The 19,846-nt window shown below is 42.1% G+C and overlaps 1 protein-coding gene across 5 annotated transcripts in view; it reads right to left on the minus strand.

The window, feature by feature from the left end:
- Positions 1–19,846, minus strand: part of Cobl (cordon-bleu WH2 repeat protein) — a 271,478-nt gene that overhangs the window by 19,923 nt on the left and 231,709 nt on the right. For all 5 annotated transcript variants that reach the window (XM_047560611.1, XM_047560608.1, XM_047560612.1 and 2 more), the window contains 2 exons: positions 17,635–17,944; positions 748–845 (listed from right to left, as the gene is read on the minus strand). In XM_047560611.1, the coding sequence (XP_047416567.1) occupies positions 748–845; positions 17,635–17,944 (408 nt within the window). The remainder of the gene's footprint in view (positions 1–747; positions 846–17,634; positions 17,945–19,846) is intronic.

Consider the following 19,846-nt stretch of genomic DNA (forward strand, 5'->3'; position numbering starts at 1 on the left):
AAAGAAACTGAAAAGCAAGTTGAACAAAACTACTGATCAGTTTTATAATCTGTTTCCTCCTTCTTGTTTTGTTTTAAGGCATCAGCAATATCTAATTCCTAGTTTACTTTCATTTTGTGCCTTAGAGAAAATAACTCTTTTGTTTGAAATGTTTTTACTTGTTTACCAGAATTATTTGCATCTGTTCTGGCCTTAACAGTATTATTCTCCCAACCCCCACCCAATATATAAACAGAATAAAAAGTTCCATGGGATGCTCCTTTAAATGGGTCTAATGGGAAAAAGTTTGTGCCTTTCCTTACTAGCAAGTAAAGGGTTGTAAATCTTAAAAAGACATCTATTTAGCTTTGTGTACCTTCTGTTTCCCTATATTCCACACCTTTTCATTTTCTTAAATGTGTATGGGGTACTTTTTAATGTGCACAATTAGTATTAATTGTATAATTAGTATTAATCAGAGCACATTTTAAGCAGTCATTTAGACATTTCCATGTACAGCTTGGATTCCTGACGGAAAGATGTCCATTAAAAACCATACTCCCCTGTAAGCTCAGCCCTCAAGTCCAATTCAACCCTCAAGTTCAAGCCCTCTTGAGAGCTCAGTCCTCAAGTCCTATCTCCAGGCTGAGCTGTGAAACCCTTTGAAGACTTCTTCCTTGGGTACTTAGAGTTAAGTATCCTCAGAAATAGTAACCTTCAGCAGATAAGGCCGCACAGTATACTATCAAAATAGTAGGTAGCTCTCACCTTCCAGTTCTTCATCAAGTTCTGCCAAGGTTTTATGGAATTGTCCAGCAGTGAATAATTCTTCATCATTATTTAAAACTATGGTAGCTTTTTCAGATCTAGGGAAGGCCAAAGAGAAAGGAAGAGCACTTATTTACTTCTCTCAGTAATGATATAATGAACTCCTTTCCAGAAATAGTTAAGAATTGGACAATGGACTGGGGAGATAGCTCAGTCGGTAGAGTGCTTGTGTTGCAAGCACAAGTCCCTGAGTTCAATCCCCAGCACCGCAAAAAAAAAAAAAAAAAAAAAAGGAATGGGACAGTTCATATTCAAATTCAAACAGTCACATACTCATTAGCCCACCATTGTTCTTACAACTACTGAGACAGGTTTTGTGTATGTGTGTGTTGGGGGGGTATGTGAGTGATGTGTATGTGCATATGTATGGTATGAGTGTGTAAGCATGTGTGTGTGGGAGATACGTATGTGGCATGTGTGCATATGTGGGGTGTGTGTGCTGGTGATCCCAAAGTTTTAGCAACACCCAAACCACACACAGTACCATTCAGTCTACAGTCCAAAGTCCAATTATAAATTCTGCTACACAAAAACAAGTTCATGTGCAATGGGATCTGCTTGCCCACCTGTGTCACGTGGCAGCAGTCACCTATACCTAGCACCTGATAATAAGAGGAGGACTCTGAATCCCCAGTATGTACATGTATTTGGTAGCCGGGGCTGGTCCAGCTCACTCCTGGACCCTATGTGTTAAGCTGTCCCTGAGCACTTGGGATTTCTCTCAGTGTCCTTTAGGGCCCCAGTGATGCAGGCTGCATGCTTTGGCACAGGGCATGGCCATGCAGTTCACTGTTAGAAGAACTATGGGGAGGACATTCAGGCTCCTTGGGTGGTTTCCAGAAGCCCTGTCAACTTTTCAAGTTCATGTCTCCATCTGCACCATCCCTAGCAATGACCTACCTGCAGATTCTAAAAAGGACAGACTTGCCATTCCTCTATAATAAAAGGCTTTCATATACTCTTTGATCTGTTCCTTCATCAAGTTTTTACTCTGGCTTAATTCCTGTGTTGGGCAAGTGATGGAGGAGACAGGGGCATGCAAGGGAAGGTTAATCATGCCACCCAGAGTTGTACTCCCAGGCCTGTCACTGGGAACATGAAGACAATGGTGAAGGTGGTAGCAAACTTGTAGAGACTGCAGCAGTACAAGAGCTCCCGTTCTTGCCCCTCATGCTCCTCCCCAAGTGCCTCCTTTGAGACCCAATAGGAGGAGATGGCCTGGCAAGCCTTTGTTTCAGAGCAGGTAACTGTCTCATGCCAGGCCCTGAACAGGTCTCTTTTGTACAGATTATTTTACAAGAATCCACACAAGAAATTTATAAGATAGGTAGTGTTGTTATCATCATTGTACAGATAGGAAATGGTATGCAGAGAGCCAAGGAGACCTGCAGAAAATCACACCAGCATTCAGAGCCAGGTGTACCTGCTCCAAAGCCTGGGCTTTGCCAACCAGGTGGCCAGGCCATGTCTGAGGCCAAGAAGCACAATGCAGCCCCCTGTGGCACAGGGTGTCCCAGAAGATGTCAGCCTGCCTGCTCAGGAGAGCAGGATGGTGCCTGATTTGCGTCAAGGGGACAATGGCATCCGTGAGACAACTGCTGCCAAAACAATTTGAGAGCTGTCTTTGCAAGGGCTATTGCCTCTATTTTCCTATTGTGCAGAAAACACAGAGACATGTCTAAGGCAATTGTCTCTCTTTAGTGAAAGCTGAAGGTTCTTTTCCGCTGATTGTTAAAATTGAGGACCAATCTCCATCGTTGCTAATCAGGCCCAGATAATGATGCATAAAATATGCCTTGCACAATCCTCACTTACGCAGCGAAGTTTTTATTCCGATAAATGAGTCTTTCTTTCTTTCTTAGTGACTATGTCCATTTGGGAGCCAGGAAGTGGCTTCAGAATCAGTCTCAGCTAATGTCCTCTGACAAGCCAGACAAAGGCGGCTGGTCAGAGATGTGTGTGCATGTGGACCAATTAATAAGGACCACAAGAGGTGCACAATTGTCCTTCCCATTGCTTTGGCCTCAGACTTTAATTATTTGAATGCATTTTATAAAAGCATTTTCTCTTTCATAGAATGTGATGGTATAAATAAATTTAAATATTTAATAAAATACATATTGGAAGAAAATATGGAAATTGGTGGACAAAATAATATTTGCGAAGGAAAATAGAGCACTTTTAAAATGCTTACTCTTGGTTTAAGATGCTGGAAGCCCAGCCAAACAAAATTACATACACACTTTTACTTCAAAGAGTGTGCTTTTATTCAGACTATGTGTGATCGTATCACTCTAGGAGGCATTGAAAAAATAATATTAATAAAAACTAAAAACGAATTTAAAATAAAAACTGCATTGCTTTTGTAAACATTAAAACTAGCAAAAAATATAAAAATACATCATCCGGAGCTGATAAAGATGCAATGAATGTGAGAGACACACACTTTTACTGGTTTTAACTGGAAAAAAATGTAGAAGCATACAACAACACACAGAACAAAAATCACTGTATCTTTGTAGCAACCTTGGTGTGCTAGTGTCTATTTTTACAATTTATCTTAAGAAAACAATCCAAAAGAAGGAAAAATATAAACACAACAGTAGTCATTGTACTTATGTGAAGAATTCTAAAATGTGTCCAACAGTAGGGAAAACTGTCTAAATCACTGCATGTGGCAAAAGGCTTTAACAGTAACTCTAACAATCATGAATCCTATGTAGAAATACAGACCAATGTGTCACCTAGCACATTTTATGAATAAACTAAGACTTTTAACTATATGTAGGAGAACTACGATGATGTAAAAATAGCACCTGCCACTGGGTGTGCTGGTAGACATCTGTAATCCCAGTTACTCGGGAATCTGTAGCAGGAGGGTCACAAGTTTGAGGCCAGCCTCAGCAACTTAGAGAGATCCTTTCTCAAAATGAAAAGTAAAAAGGGCTGGGCTGGGGACATGGTTCAGGGGTACAGCTCCCCTGGGTTCAAACCCCATGTTGCAGAAAAAAAAAAAAAAATCTGTCATATGCCTGTGGACAAGGGTGAGATAAAATTCAGACATCAACAAACACACCAGTATGACTTATTAAAAAGAAGGAATTATGGTAACTGTTTTATCCTTTTACTTTAGAATTATACTTGTTTTAGTAAAAAAAATGGTTTGAGGGTGACAGAATAGAGGAATTTTATGTAGAGGGAAATTAAAGGGAGGAGGGGGCAGGGGTATGAAAAATGGTGGATGAGACAGACATCATTACCGTATGTACATATATGATTACATGAATGGTATGAATCTACATCATGCACAAACATAGAAATGAAAAGCTGTACCCCCTTTGTGTACAATGAATCAAAATGTAGTCTATAAAAATAAAAAGTGATATTTTTAATGAACAAAATTTCAAATAACATTTTCATTCTCCAGTTAATTCTATGTTTTAATGCCATGTACAGTCTATATGACCTTGTGTTCTTACTGTGAGCCCAATGATGCCAGTACATAGCTGTTAGTATGACCACCATCATGAGAACACAGCAGTAGACCAGAGCTATCTCAGACCTTTAACATTCCCCTAGCCAGGCTCAGCTGTACCTGCTTCATAGAGAGCATCAGTAGCTGGGCTCCAAGGGCTTGGGGACTCTGAGCTGGTCTCTCCCATGCCCTCCAGTGGAGTCAAGTTCTCTTGTTGAAGTATGAGGACTCAAGCTCAGTCCGATTCTCTTGTGCCTGTGTTTCTCTTTCCTGCCTTGTCCCTTCCTGTAGCCTGCCTCACTTGGATCTCACAGGCTTGTCCATGGATGGTGCTACGCAGTCCCAGGCCTTGCTAACACATCCCCATTCTACCATGGCCTTGGCCTTGCTCTCTGGCAGTGGAAAATAGAGCACTTTTAAAATGCTTACTCTTGGTTTAGGATGCTGGAAGCCCAGTTAAACAAAATTACATACACACGTTTACTTCAAAGTGTTTGCTTTTATTCAGATCATATCACTCTAGGAGGCACTGAGGGTCTGGGTCCTTAGGAATCTGCATGTCCCAGAAGAGAGCATGGACACATGCTAGCAGCAACCAGCCCTGGGTGCGCTGTGGAGTGAAGAAGGGGCTGAGGTGAGCCAGGGCCTTGATTGGTGTTCCTCTGGAGCTTGCCAAACCCCTGATATCTCTGAGGGAGGGTAGATACACCCTGTCAACTGCTTCTGTAAATTGTTCTTCTGTTGATGCTATGTTCTGGGTTCTGGGCTTCTGGGTGAAGAGATTTTCTAGTCAAAGCCAAAGCCAGAGGAAACATGTCTATTTTGCTTTTCAATATAAGATTTTCAGAGACAGAGATTAGTGATATTTGCTTTTCTTCCTCATTTCCATCTTCTTCCCAACGGGTTACTGGTAGATTATAATTATTCCTCCTTCTTGGAAAAACCACCAGATTAATGTTCTTAGTTAGTCACTGGGCTTGGAGGGAAGCTCCCTGTGGGCTCAGCATGACAGCATTAAGCTTGAGTGTCTTTAAGGCAACAGTGGGCAAGAAGCACCATCTCTGTTGGTAGGAGTAAGGCAAATGGGCACAGATGTTCCTCTCCTAGGCTTCCTCCCTACCCTCCACCTACACCCAATCTTCAGACACGTTTCTTGTTGACCTTTTTTTTTTTAAATGGCTGAAGATAAAGAAATAAAAATCAGACAAACATAGGGCAGGCGTTTTGCTATCGGGCTGCACATATTGAATAAACACGGCCAGAGCTATTTTCTCACACAGTCAGTGACTACAGAGAACATGATAAAGCTAGAGCCACTGCTGCACAGGATATGAGGAACAGAGAACAGCACTGGGGAGTTTCACACCAGTCTTCCCAGGAGGTGGGGTTGCCTCCTGAGGTTCATCCTGAGGTCTACTCCTTTGAGGGTACAGGCAGAGAGTAACTGCCTCCACCTGGCTGAGGGGGCACAGGCCCTACCTGGCCTCCTGCCCTTGGTTCACCCAGCTCCCTGCAAAATGACAGCAGGGAACCATCCTGTCCAATTAGCACCAGGAGAAATAAAGGTTTTTTGATATTTTGTTTTCATTTGCTGGGATAGTAAATCTGAAATTCACAAGATTTACAAGATCTATTCATAGCACACCAGGTCACGTTTGTTTCTGACGTAAGAGTCTAGGTAATGTGTGCAATGGGAGAATTAATGAAAAAGAATGATGTTGTTTTCAGGTGTGATTCAATTTGCTGATGACAACCAGACCAACCAACACTGTGATTTCAGAATTCGTGACTGGACAAACTAAAGGCAAGAAGCCTGGGAAGACAGAGCAGGTGACAGTCATATACACTTAACTTCCCCAACCCACTTGTAAATGTGTCTGTATTGACAAAGTTGCAGAGTGTACAATGATGTCCAATAAAACAGGAGGCATACACACAGTTTAAGATCTCCTTGAAGTCACATTTAAAAAGTAAAAAGAAATAGGTGGATTTAATTTTAGTTAAATATTTCAAGTTTAATATTATTTATTTCCACACATTTTTTTTTCTTTTTTGTACCAGATTTGGTGCATATTTTACTCCAACAAAACATTTCAATTTGGACTAGTCGCTTGGCAAGTACTCAGTAGCCAAATTACTATACGGTAGGGTAGCCATTAAGGAAACCAAAATCCCATATATCAAAAATATTCTTCAGAAAGGAAGGAAAAATAAATATATCTTCATATAAAGCAAAGCTAAGAGCCAGCATACTTGTTAACAAAAATAACCCTTGGTCCTTCAGAGAGACAGAAAATGACACTGGAAGGAAACCCAGGCATCAGGGATAAAAAGAAAAAAAACAAATAACAAATATATGGGTAAACAGAAGACACTATTTTTTCTCTTTTTGAGCTCTTTAAGAGATGTCTAGACTACTGAAGGGGAAAATTGAGAAAAATATCTGGAACTGAACAACAATTAAAAGACATCATATCAAAGTTTGTGGGTGTGATGAAAACACTGCTTAGAGAGAGATTCATAGCATCAAATGCTTACATTAGACGAGGAGAAGGTTCTCAAATAAATAACCTAAACTTCCACTTTCAGAAACAGAAAAATGATGATCAAACTAAACCCAAAACCAGCACAAGGAAAAAAAAAATAATCATGAAGACTAACCCATGGACCAAGTGGGCAGCGTCTGGAGAAGCAGGAACGGTAACACACCATGGACGTTTAGATGGCTGGGTGGCCATCAAGGAAATTAAGTGAAAAGCTCCACAAAGGTCTTTGGGTGAAGATGATATCACTGGAGACTTCTACCACACATTTGAAGAAGGATTAATATCAATCATAGACAAACATTACCAGGAAGTAGAAGAATAGGGAACAATTCACGATGTATTTCATGAAGCTGGTATTACCCGGCCATGAAACCAGTAAAGATGGTGCCAGAATAAAACCGTAAAAGAAACCCAAAATTGACAGACCCACGTCCATCATGAACGTAGATATAAATGTCCCTATATAAGGCACTTTATGGACAAGCCAAGAAAGACATATGATGGTACGGATTGCTGTAGAATAATTATACGACAAAAGTCAACACCTATTAATAAAAACTCTCAGATAGGGAGGACCAGGGAGTGCCATGGATTAAATCATATCCCCCAAAGACATGTGTAGGTTCAAATCTCCACACTGAATGGTAAGGTCTTTTTTTAAGAAGTGGCAATACTATGATGTAATTACCTAAGAGGGGTCATGAGGGGCTAGGGTGAGGTCATGGTTCAGCCTGGCTTGCTCCCTTATAAGGAGAACAGGGCAAGTTATGCTTCAGTGTAACTTATGTCAATACATGACTATCTTCTCTCCTGTCTAGTTGACGTTTGTAATGAAATATTTTAATTCTTGTACTTCTCACTTAGGGTATGTCCTGTAGGTATTTCTTTGTGGTTCCCAATGGGGGTTACATTTAACATGAGAAAGGGACACCATGCTGATGCAAACCTGCAGCAGGGCAGCTTCAGTAGTGTAGAGACAGCTGCTGCTGTGCCTCTCCGTCCCCACCCCCTCAGCTGCTGATGTCCCCATGTGACATGCATATGCACTGTGTGTTCAATAGCACAGAACACAGTTGGGGTTTTCTGCTATATTATTCTCTTACATCTTGTAGAAAACAAAAGTGGCACTAGCTTTTATATTTCTCATAAATATGCTTTACCAGAGATCATTCTGCTTTCAAGGAGATCTGAGTTCTGAGTCCTGTGTCCTGCTCAACCTGAAGGACTCCCCTCGCATAGGGCACATCTAGTGGGGAACAACTCCCTGCGCTCTTGTTTATTTGGTGCTATGGTTGGAACATGCGTCTCTCTCCAAAATTCCTGTTGACGCTTCAACCGCAACCTAACAGCTTTGAGGGGTGTGCCTTGAGGAGGCTCCAGACCTTTGCCGGGTGTCACCCTGTTTTATGCTCACAGCGAGAAGGCCATTTAGGGTGAGCACCCCTAGAAAGCTGGAGAAGTGGGTCACATAGGCAAGCTACAACATTCCTCCGTATGTTTCTGAGGGAGCATGGAACCTTATCCAGCAAATCCTGACAGTGAACGACACACAGAGGCCTACCTACCCTAGAGCAGGTAATGGGACACCCATGGCTGAGCCAGGGCGAGGAGTCTTCACCCAGTGATCATAGCGAGCCACTCCCCAAAAGGCCCGACCCTGTCGTCATGACCATCATTTGACATGGGTTATGACCCCTATAATACCTGGGTGTCTCTGGCAAATCACAAATTTGGTGGGGCCATGGCTACCTGCCTCATCCTCTGGCACCAGAGAACCCAGGGGGCAGGTTGTGAACTCCAGGCCAAGCCTGTGCAACGTCTGGTAGTTGAGCCTCGCCCAGGCCCCAAGGATCCTCCCAGTGCCCACCCCAACAAGAGTGTCAGCCAGCCTGCCCTTTTCTTGCCCTGTGAGCAGCAGCAGCCTGAGGAGGCCAAGCAGTCAGGGCAGAAGGGTGATCCAAGTGCCAGCGTGCCTGCCATTCCTCTCTGCTTCCTCCATGTGAAGACACCCCTCTAGCCTAGCCTCCCAGCAGGACCCTGTGCCCCAGGCCCAACCCCCATAGCCTGGTCACAGAAGGTGGCATCTTGGCCTCCCAGGGTACCTCCACAGGGCAATCCCATGACAGAGACGGGCTGGAAGGGAGTGGTGAGGAGGATCATCACCTGCATTCAACAGCTGTGCTGCTGCGTGCGTTGCTTACACAGGCCCAGCTTCAGGGGAAGAGTGGCTCCAAAGGAAGGAGACCACAGATACCCCAGGTTCCAAAACAGAGTGGCTCCAGTGAACATGCACACATGACACAGACAGACCGATGGACAGTCAGAAGACCCTGAGCTCTGAGTGTCCTGACATCATGGCACAGAATCTGACAGGAAGTGGACTCAAACAGCTATAGGAGCATGGCACGCAGACTGGCTTTCACTTCTCCATGTAGATTCCAGCCAGGAGCGTATCTGGATCCATCAGGACTCTCCTCCACTCCCACCTGCCAGAGGCATCAGAGACTCTCTTCCCTGGGGCATTTCCGTCTGCCCTGCTCTTCTCTGAGACAGCAGAGATGGTTCCTAATAAATTTCTGCTTTTACAAATTGTATGATAAAATTGATCTTCCAAAGGTTAAAAAAAATCAGTTTAAAAAAAGGGGAGGTTGTGGTTGTGGCTCAGTGGTAGAGTGCTTGCCTAGCATATGTGAGGCACTGGGTTTGATCCTCAGCACCACATAAAAATAAATGAATAAAATAAAGGTCTATCAACATCTTAAAAAATATTTAAAAAAAAAAATGGGAGAAAAAAAAAATGGGAGAAACAACACCCAGAGTGGGAGGCCTCTGGGCAAGGGCTAGGGTCCACTCCAAGGCCTGGACCACTGTGCTTCCCTCTCCTGTTCAGGATAGATACTAATGCACCTTGAGCCAGTTTAGATGGGGACTTACTTGCCTTGAGCTGAGGTAGACAGGGTCTCGGACTCGCTGCCCTTGACCTTGTGTCAACAAGAGATTCTGCCTTTGAGCCACTGTAAAGTTGATTCCATTTGAGCTGATTGCTTTGGTCAAAAAGACTCCCTTTCCTGGTCTTCACGCTCCTCCCTGAGATGTGTGGAGAAGGTGGGTAGCAGCCATTGGAGAAGACACATCTGGAAAGGTACTGGACATTCCAGAATGGTCTGTGGCATCATCTCCATTATCCCGTGTGCAGGGGAGTAAGAGGTGGGCCAGTCGGCAGGGATGGGCCAGTGGGCAGGGGTGGACCTCCCTGCAGCAGTGGCTGGGTGCTTTACAGTCATGCAGCCTCTCTATCCAAAATCTCCTCCTGGTCATTGCTAGAGGTCCCAGGGAGGGAGCATATGGGCTCTGGGAACTGGAGATATTAAACCCCTCCATGATTGCTAATGACATAATAGCCAAGTGCACTCATGTGGAATTGTTCTTTCTTTTGGGTTCTAGGGGCACTGAATTTTGTAAAGTGAATTATGCCCCCCAAAAGAGTTAGAAACCCTTAGCTCAGTCAGGCAGAGGGTGGGATGGATGTTTGGGTCAGTGCAAGTTCACAACTCAGAGGAGTTTATGGGTAGTGGTCCAGAAACCCAGAAGAGATGACCATTTTCACAGGCTCTGACAGAAGCAGGCCTCAATAACATTCAGTGAGAGCAAGACTGTGGCCCAGAAAGTCACCAAGCATAGGGTGCCCAGGAAGCCCCATCCATGTAAGTGAACTGGAAGATTGATCAACAGAGTATTCTCCAAACAAACAATGGAGAGAAGAAAATTTGTTGTGGCTGCTGCTGCTGCTGTTATTTTTAATGATCATATGAGATGATCTAGCATTAATGTCATCAGAGATCCAAAATGAGAAGAGAGACTATGGTACAGAAAGAAATTATGACTCAGTTTCCCAAATGTGATGAAAGACATGAATCTACAGACTTCAACAGCTTAGCAAACCTTGGTAGGAGAAACCCCAAGAAGTCCAAGTCCAGACACATGACAGCACTTATAAACCAAGGATGAAGGAAAACACTTAAAGTCAACCAGAAGAAAATGATACCTTATTGACAGATGTGGAACCATTCAAACAACGGTGGAATTCTTGTCAGAAAATTGGTAAGACAGAAGGCAGTGAAATGACATTTTTAAAGGGCCCTTGTGGTTACACTACTGGAGTGTGTAACTCACCAAGTTCTTGTGTTTTAAATGCTCCCTTGAAAACGTGGTTACAAAGTTCTGGGGTTCTAGAAGGGGTCTAGAATGCATAACGTATTTCTAAGTGTTGTAGTAGTCACAAGGCCCTAAAAGTTATGAAGTTTCAGGGTTCTGGATGGTGTTAAATGATTCAAATGCTCCTGTGGTCAGAACTCAACAGTTAGAACATTTCAGGGCTCAAGAGGCCATAGTGACCAGGAAATCCTGGGCCTGGCTCTCTTTCCAGCCTCTCCACTGTATGATGAGCTCCTAAGAAGACTTGAGACCACAATTCCTGCAGGCAATGCACCCATTTCTCACAAAGCACTTCAGCAGTCATCACCTGCACCACTCATGGACAAGTGGGAGCTGAGAAGGAACTTTAAAAAGAGTTGTTAGACAGCAGGTAAGGGCAGTGGGCACCACAGGGAGGGCCCCTTCACTTGGAGAAGTTTTACTTTCTATCTTTGGGACCTCTGCATGTGTTTGATTTTGGTCCTACGTTAAAAACAAGAAAAAAGAAGAAGAAGAAGAAAAAAGCTTGCAACCTACTTATTCACTCTCTTTTACTCCTTACAGCAGTCCTACAGAACTGATGTTCCCAAATGATGGAACCCCAGAACTCAAGAGTTTCACAGTATTTACACAAAATAGATGAATTGTCTGATGATGTCGTTTACTTCTGGGATTCAAGTGTTCAGAAATAATACTAATTCCACACTTATTTCATCTCTGGTAGAAGGAGGCACTTCTCTCTGCATCTCCTCATATCAGTCTATCATTTTTTTCAAAGAAAGTTTTTAAAAAGAGAAAGATAATCTAAGTTAGATGCAGTTATAAATAAAAATGTCTTCCTCCTCCAGTTGTAAATAGTAACAATAACAATAATAATTAGCTACCAGTTTTGAAAGCTGGCAATGTGCCAGGTACTATTCTAAGGGGGAGGTACTACCCATCTTAATTTCACTGACAAGAAAATTGAAGCAAGGAGTGAAGTTGTGGCTCCCAAGGTAGACTGCTATGAGCAATGGGCACTGTGACCACAGGCAGTCTAACTATGGAATTTTAATCTTTACATTAAGCATATCTTGAAGAATTAGGCATTTTGTCCTGGATCACAGACAGAGGACAAATGTATCTCAGGAGAGATTTGTAAGCCCATGCACCATGAGTGGGAGCCACTTACCCAGGGGAGAACCATTCCTGAGGCTCAAGTAATCTTCACTGAGGGCTATTCTATGTGTTCCCAGAACAACGGGCAACCACCAAAAGCATATCTCTGAATTCTCTTGAGGAGTTTATTTACTGCCTGTACTAAGTTTAGAGGAAGACTCTGGAAAGTTGATATCCCATTTCCAAGGTCAAGTTTGAATTGAGAGTACAGACTTATTTTGCAGTGAAAATTTACAACTGGATTCAATCAAATGACTTTATGGGAAACATATCCTTTTCAAACTGCAGTACGACAACATATTGCCATCATTAGCAAGCATCCACACTTGCTCTTTTTAGAAGTTAGGGATTTTCTCTTGAGACTCTTCAGTTTAAGTCCTTGGCCCTAAGGGCATTGGGTGGTACCCACCAATGCTGCCAGTGATGAAGTAGCAGCTGCAGCAACAATGAGCTGAGCCTCTAAATACCACTGCCCAGAACCACATAACTGCACAAAGGAAAAAAGATAGCTTGTAGCTGAGGCCAACCTGCACAGCAAACTCTGGATAGGTGGCAGGAGCACTAAAGGAAACACATTTGCCTCCAATTTCCATATATGTGAACCTAAGCAATCAGAGCCAGGAAGTCTAGATGACTTTGACATTGAGTAGGAAACAGACAAAGAAAGTCAAGAAAACTCTACCTGAACTACACAGATCTTACACACTTGGGTTTTCTCAGGTCATGAATGGCTTACCACTATTCCCAAACAGTGTTCAGTGAATTTCCAAGTAACAGAAGGTGGCAATAGAAGACACTACGTTGGCGAGATGAAAACCATGAGTAATAATTCCTTTTCTGGTGACTGACCCCATGGTGGATACTTCTTGCAAGCTGAGGGTGACTATAAGGGATGTCTTCAAAACTTAGCAGAATCCATTCCAAGCTTAGAGACATGGTCTTGCCAGTTGTGGAAAAGGCTGACTCTGCTTTGCCTAAGCCCCTAAGGTCTGGGATTTAAAGGGAAAGGAGAGGTCAATATCACAGCCAGGCCCTGGACCTTTGTCATACGGATAAATGTTCCTTGTGGAATACTTAAGATTAGCAAGAGAAACTAGGTATCAGAATCATTTGGGGTAAAGACAGGAGGTTGTATTCAGATACTAGGCATTTGTCACCAAAAACAGGAGTAATGCCCTTGGGGCACATATTCAGAGGCACAATAAAAGAGAGACTCTACATTGGGCAAGGACACTGTCTATGCTCCCTGGGAATGTGTGGTGTCAGAAAACCTCTTTGTTACTATGCCTGGATTACTATTTTCTGGACATGGACAGCAATGTTCTGTATTCGATCTGGTTTTTCTGTCCAGATGGCTAAGGTTAAGGCCACATGCTCATGAATAGGAGTAGGTTCTTCTCTCTTCCAGTGTCCACTTGGTTCTGTGTCATGAATCCCTTGCACAAGTTTCTCATTTCACTCAACTCAACTGTGGTCAGGCTTGGACGTCCAAGCCTGTTACATGCTCCACCATGCATTACCTACGTTTTACTGACTGGTGAGCCCCCTACAGTCTGTCTGAACTCAGTCCTGCCCCCTCCAGCTTTCTCTACCTTTGTGTAGTCCAAGATTTCAATACAGTCATCTGCAGATGTGAACACAAAGCTTGTCACTGGAAGGCACCATTTTCATCAAAAGAGACATATTCTTTATCTAGATAGCTGAAGTATTTGTATCTGCCCCAGGTGCGACCTGTGTCAGGGGAATGACACAGAACAGCACTTGCCAAAGAGCCCTCAAGGAGCACTCATCCAAAAGAGCACTAAGAGGCCTTCACAGGAAAGACATTTACATGAGTTGCTTTGCCTATAGGGATTGCAAAAGCCTTTGATATCTCATTGAGGCTAAAAGAAGGACATAATTGTTTTCTAAACTATTTGGGAACAGATATTTTTCAAGTGTTAAGGCATAGGAAATACCCATGTAACTGCAATTGTATTCCAAAGTTGACAAACAGGCAAGAAGGGAAACAGAATGACCAAAAGCATCCCTTGATCCTCAGATGAGGGCATATCTGGGAACTGGTATGGCTGGCTTGCATGTGTGTGTAGTATGGCCCTGAATGTCTGAATTGGTAGCCAACACTGAAAATTTGGGAGATAGCACATAAAAATCTGGATGCTTGGCTTGTCCCCAAAAAGTGGCCACATATGGTCTGTAAATCTCCTTACAAGGTGATGACTGGTAAGAGGAAAGGCTGCTGTCCAAGCTTTCCTCCATCCTGGAGACTGCTCACCTCTTGAGTTCCCCTTAGCCTTACCATCTATCTACCCAGCCCTCTGAGTAATTGAGTTCACAACCTCTCCTTATGCTATAGGCACTGTTTTCAAGTCATCCTGAAGTATACTGAAAATCATGTATTTGTAGATAAATGGGTGATATATAGTTCTAAAATCTCAGGGTATATTTAATTTGTCAGCTGAGATAATTCTTATAAAATAATTTAAAAGCCCCCCCCCCCAATTATAGTGTTTCATCTCACAAAAAAATCATGGGCAGAGACTTGATTTCATCCTTTGGGTAAATAACATAGTATCACAGACAGGGGTAAGGGACACATCTCTATCCTCACTTGATTCATAAGTTTGCCATGAATATTGATTACCAGTAAAGGTAATAATCAATATGGCACAGAATCAATGGTGTCCCCATTTCCTAAACTAACAGGAGTCATTTTACAATGTATACTGCTTCATAGCTATGCCACATGTCCTGCATCATACTGAGCTGGGTTCTTCAGAGTCAGGACACCTCTGCTGGGTCAGTATCACCATCATCAGAGCATAAGGCTTGGCAAAGTTCAGTGAACTCTCAAAGGCCAAGCAACTAGTTGTTAGCGGTGGAATTCCACTGTAGGTCCTTCAGGCTCCCAATTCACTCCCTCCCCACCAGAATATTGTCAAAATTCAATGGCACCCAGGAGATAACAGTAGAAAAACATATCCTGTTCCCTGTTTTGGAAGAAGTATCAGGTTCCAACTCTGACTATCCTTGATGCAGTCACAGACAACATTCACTCTTATATTTGGCTAAAAATCAGCACAATTTTAAATCAAGTCTCAGCACCAGCAAAGCAGACTATGAGTCCTATGTGCAGTATCCCTGGGGCTCAGAGTTAAAAATGTCTGATTAGTTTTAGATGGAGAACTCAAACGTGTGTAAGTCCCAGGCAAACAAATGAACAGACCTAGAGATTGCAATAGAAAGTTTTTTCTTCATGTTAAATGATTACAACGGAAATGCCATGATTTTGATCTTCTTTCACAGCTACAAATGACACAGGCCAAGTTCAGTTAAATGTATCATGGGTGGAGCAAAGGTAGATAGGGACCAATTGCTGCCTTCTAATGAATATGAACTTGGCTTTGGAATTGTCCTTAAGATTGAAGAGTTACATTTTAAAATTATCAGGGAATATATATATAATAACATGGGGAAATGCTCCTGATAAACTGTTAGGCAAAAATAAATCAAAATAAATATGACTGATCATATAACTACTTTAACCAGATGAAGATTTATGTGTTCATATGGGCTAGGTTGGAACAAAACATAAAAAATACAAAACATTAATTCATTTTGATGATCGACTTATAGACTATTTTTTTAAAATTTGCTTATTTCTTTTAATGTTTCCAGAATATTGTTCATCAGATTAGTTCTTAAAGTTAGGTAAAAGGTGAAAAAAATTGACAGGTTGAAGAGAAGTAACATGCCTTTCCATAGTGAAAAAAAAAAAAAAAGAATCAAGACTGTGGTGTTGGTGCAGAGATGAAGAAATAAACCAGTACTGTGCTGAAGGGCACTGAAACAGACCAGTGCATATATGGAAACATAATATCCTGCTGGAGTCAAAGAAGGGGGCTGAAAAAAACAGATGCTTCCTTCACACCATGCCCCAAAATAGACCTCAGGTAGAGGAGAGCCCTGGTGTGAGAAAGCAACACTGAAACTTTTACAAGAAATTCAGACTATCTTTAGTCCTTTAGGGTAATGGTAAACATCTCTTAAATATGCAAAGATCATATACGTCTGTGAGATAAAGGATACAATCAATGATAGTAACATTAAAGACAATTATACAATAAAAGGTAAATGCAGGTCACAGACTTAGAGACTCTTCGTGTACAAAGGTTACGAAAAGCAATTCATTAAAGAAGAAATTCAAATTGCTAATAAACATAGACAAGATATCCATCTTTACTAATTGAGAGAACTGTAAACTAAAGTCACATGAGATGACATTCGACACCTAGAGGATCAGCAAAGCTTAAGATGTCTACTAATCTCAAATATTGTTGTAGACGTGGAATGACAGGATATCACAGACCACTGTAGGACCTGTAAGTGGGACAAACATTTTGTATGGTAATTTGCCAGTATTTCATAGAGCTGAAGATGCCTTTTCCTGAAGGTCTAATAATTTTTCTTCTATAAATTTCTATACATGTAAATAAAGACATATCTGTACAACTTGCTCATTGTTCCCAGCCCTGAAAAACTGGAACAATCTAAATCTCCATTGATAAAAAAATGGAGAAATAAAGGAATGGATGATACCTGTACCATCATGGGTAATTATTAAAAACATGCTGTTGAGTAGAAATGTAAACTAAAAGTATGGTTCAAACAATTCATTTGAAGTGTCAAAACATACAAGGCATTATTATGTATTATTTATAAGTACCTGCATGTCTACAAATGGCATGAAGATATAACTGTAGCTCAATTCACAATAGCTAGATTGTGGAACCAATCGAGATGCCCTTCAATTGATGAGTGGATAAAGAAACCGTGGTATATATACACAATGGAATATTACTGAGCCATAAAGAAGAATAAACTTATGGCATTTGCTGGCAATGGAAGGAGTTGAAGAATATTATGCTAAGTGAAATAGGTCAAGCCAAAAAAAAACAAAGGTCAAATGTTTTCTCTGATAGTGGATGATGATATATAATGGGGGGCAAAAAGGGGGCGGGGTGTGGTGGGGGTGGGCAAGAGAAGAATGGAGGAACTCTGGATGGTGTAGAGGAAAATGAGGTGGGAGGGGGTGGGGGAAGGAAAGATAGTAGAGTGAGACAGACAGAGAGTAAGTTTAGTAGAGTAGAGATATACGTACAATTATATGAATGGTGTGAATCTACATTGTGTGCACCCAGAGAAATGAAAAGTTGTACCCCATTTGTGTTCAATGAATCAAAATGCAGTCTGTAAAAATAAAAATTAAGAAAAAAAGAAAGAAAAGAAAAAAATAAATAAAACCATTAAGTCATGGTATAGACATTTCTGCAGAAGGCACCTGATGTTTAGATATTATATTAGTGAATATTAATTGGATTACCATGACAAACAGCCCCCTCTTTAGAGCCCGGGATGGGAGTGACTTCCTTTCCCACCCACGCCATGACTCACCTCAGATGTGAGTTCCTGCAGCCATTTCTCTCCCAAGAGGGGCTCTTTTGTGGGCCCAGTTCCGGGGTTCCCATGAGGTCCTGGTCGCTGCCGTCTTCTTGGTCTGTGGCCCACTTATCCTTGGACTTCAAGCTGTCATGTTGCGAATCCAGAGAGATAATATCTGAGGGGGAGCTCATCACCCCCGAGTCCTCGGTTGTGTCCTCTGATGCAAAGCAGCTGCCAACAGACACAGTCTCCTCGGCCTCTGATGGCACCAGTGGGACTCCATCCCCACTGCAGTGACCACTGGGACCCAGGGGCAGGCTCACTAGACAAGACAGGGCAAGGACAAGTCAGCAGAAACCACTCCAGGTCCACCCCACACTGCCTAACAAGAGCAACATCCATCTGTGGATATTTCCGAAATATGAATTCTACGGTGCACCATATAAAGAGGGCCAATATTTCTCACACATCCTCCTCTGGAAACTTTCTCAGAAGGAGCCATATGTTCATGCACAACTGAAAGCAAAATATTCTCTTCAATACTCAGGATTTGATTAAATTAGCCCTTTAAAACATGTATTCAGTCACATTGAATGATATGATAAATGTGATGGTTTCTAGTCAGATCCTTGGTTTAATTGAAGTTGGTGTAAAATGAGTTCTTTAGGAGAAAATTACAAACAATTAGAGTTTTAAAAAAATATAAACAGACTTAGAAAGCAGTAATGCTAGTAGGGGAACTTCTGACAAATCAAGTTGCATTTGAAAGAGAGCCCAAAATATGAATGACACATTTCCTCAGCATTTGGTTCTCCCTTAATTTTTATATGTTAAAAGAGTAAGTTTAGGCATCAGTAAGAAACAACCAGGGAGAGAACCTTCAGGCAAAATTTTAAAAAATAAGCACAAAAATGAATCTGTGGTTCAGGTTCTCTGGCCCCTAAACCCTGTGTTGACTGCTGCAGCAGGAATAATGAGATGAACAGAGCTACAACTCGCTTTAATAAAGTCGAGCTCTGTCAAATGTTAATATTAGGGATCATCTCTCATTTAGACCTGATGAAGAACACTATAGTCATCCTGCATATCTATCAAGTCATTTGGAGATAAAGTGAATATACGTAATGTGTAAGGCCATTATTTTTAATTCCTGAGTTTCTAGGCCCTCTAAAATCAACGAAAGCTCTATGCATAGAGCTGGAGTTTGAAGGACAGGTACCCGCCACTCTAGAGCAGCTTTAAACCACAGTCATTGTGTGGATTAATGTAGAAATAGGTTTTAAGTTTCAAGATACTTGAAGGCAGATGGTCTATGCACCGTTTACTCCAGTCCTAGAAATTAGGGCTGTGTCCTGCTGCAGTTTGGTGTACTTTGTTCGAAAGTTGCTGCTCCCACAGAGTAGTCCCTGGATGCCTAACATGAATGGAGGCAGCAAGGTAGTCCAGAGTGCACACTCCAATGGCATGACTGTGCACCAGTGGCCAAGTGATCTTGGAATCACACTCGACATTGCCAGCATTTCACCTGGACAGCAGATCAACAACATGTCATTAACAAAACCAAGAGAAAATCCTTTCCAGGTATCAGTTTATATGAGATCTCAAACAACAAAATAAACATAAGAACAAATGTTCAGAAGAAAATACATTTCACAAGAGCTCGAAAGGAAAGAACAGAAGGACGAGGAATTATTCAGAGAAGCACAAATGCACAAGGCAACATACTGAATGCAGCGAATGCCTTTCAACAGTGACCTATTATCTAGACTTATTCTAGGCTTTTGTTGCAAGATGCTTAACTGGAGGCCAAATAGAAGAAACACTGCTTATGGATTCATACAACCTGAGACTTTCTCTGCCCATGATTTGCTGATAAGCTGCCATCTCTGGGTCAGTTGTCTACTGCTCTGATCATGCCACCTGTGAATCAGCACAGAGATGTCATTCCACAGAACAAACCCCACTCCACTGCAGCCGTGTCAGCAGCCCACAGGGCAAGACCCTATTGCCTGCTGTTCCTCTCTTACCTTGTCTTTTGCTACCATCACCAAACAGGTAGGAAAATTAAGTCCAACATATTTTTTTCTCTACTTATACTGCATATCAACAGCATGACACAGTGAAAAAGAGCACATAGCTTTTAGGTCACAGAGACCTGGATTCAAGTTTGAGCAGAGCAGTTTCCTGAAGGAGCCCTGGAAGGCGGGGCAACAATGCCACCCAC

Source organism: Sciurus carolinensis, chromosome 8, assembly GCF_902686445.1.
Source record: "Sciurus carolinensis chromosome 8, mSciCar1.2, whole genome shotgun sequence".
NCBI classification, from domain to species: domain Eukaryota; kingdom Metazoa; phylum Chordata; class Mammalia; order Rodentia; family Sciuridae; genus Sciurus; species Sciurus carolinensis.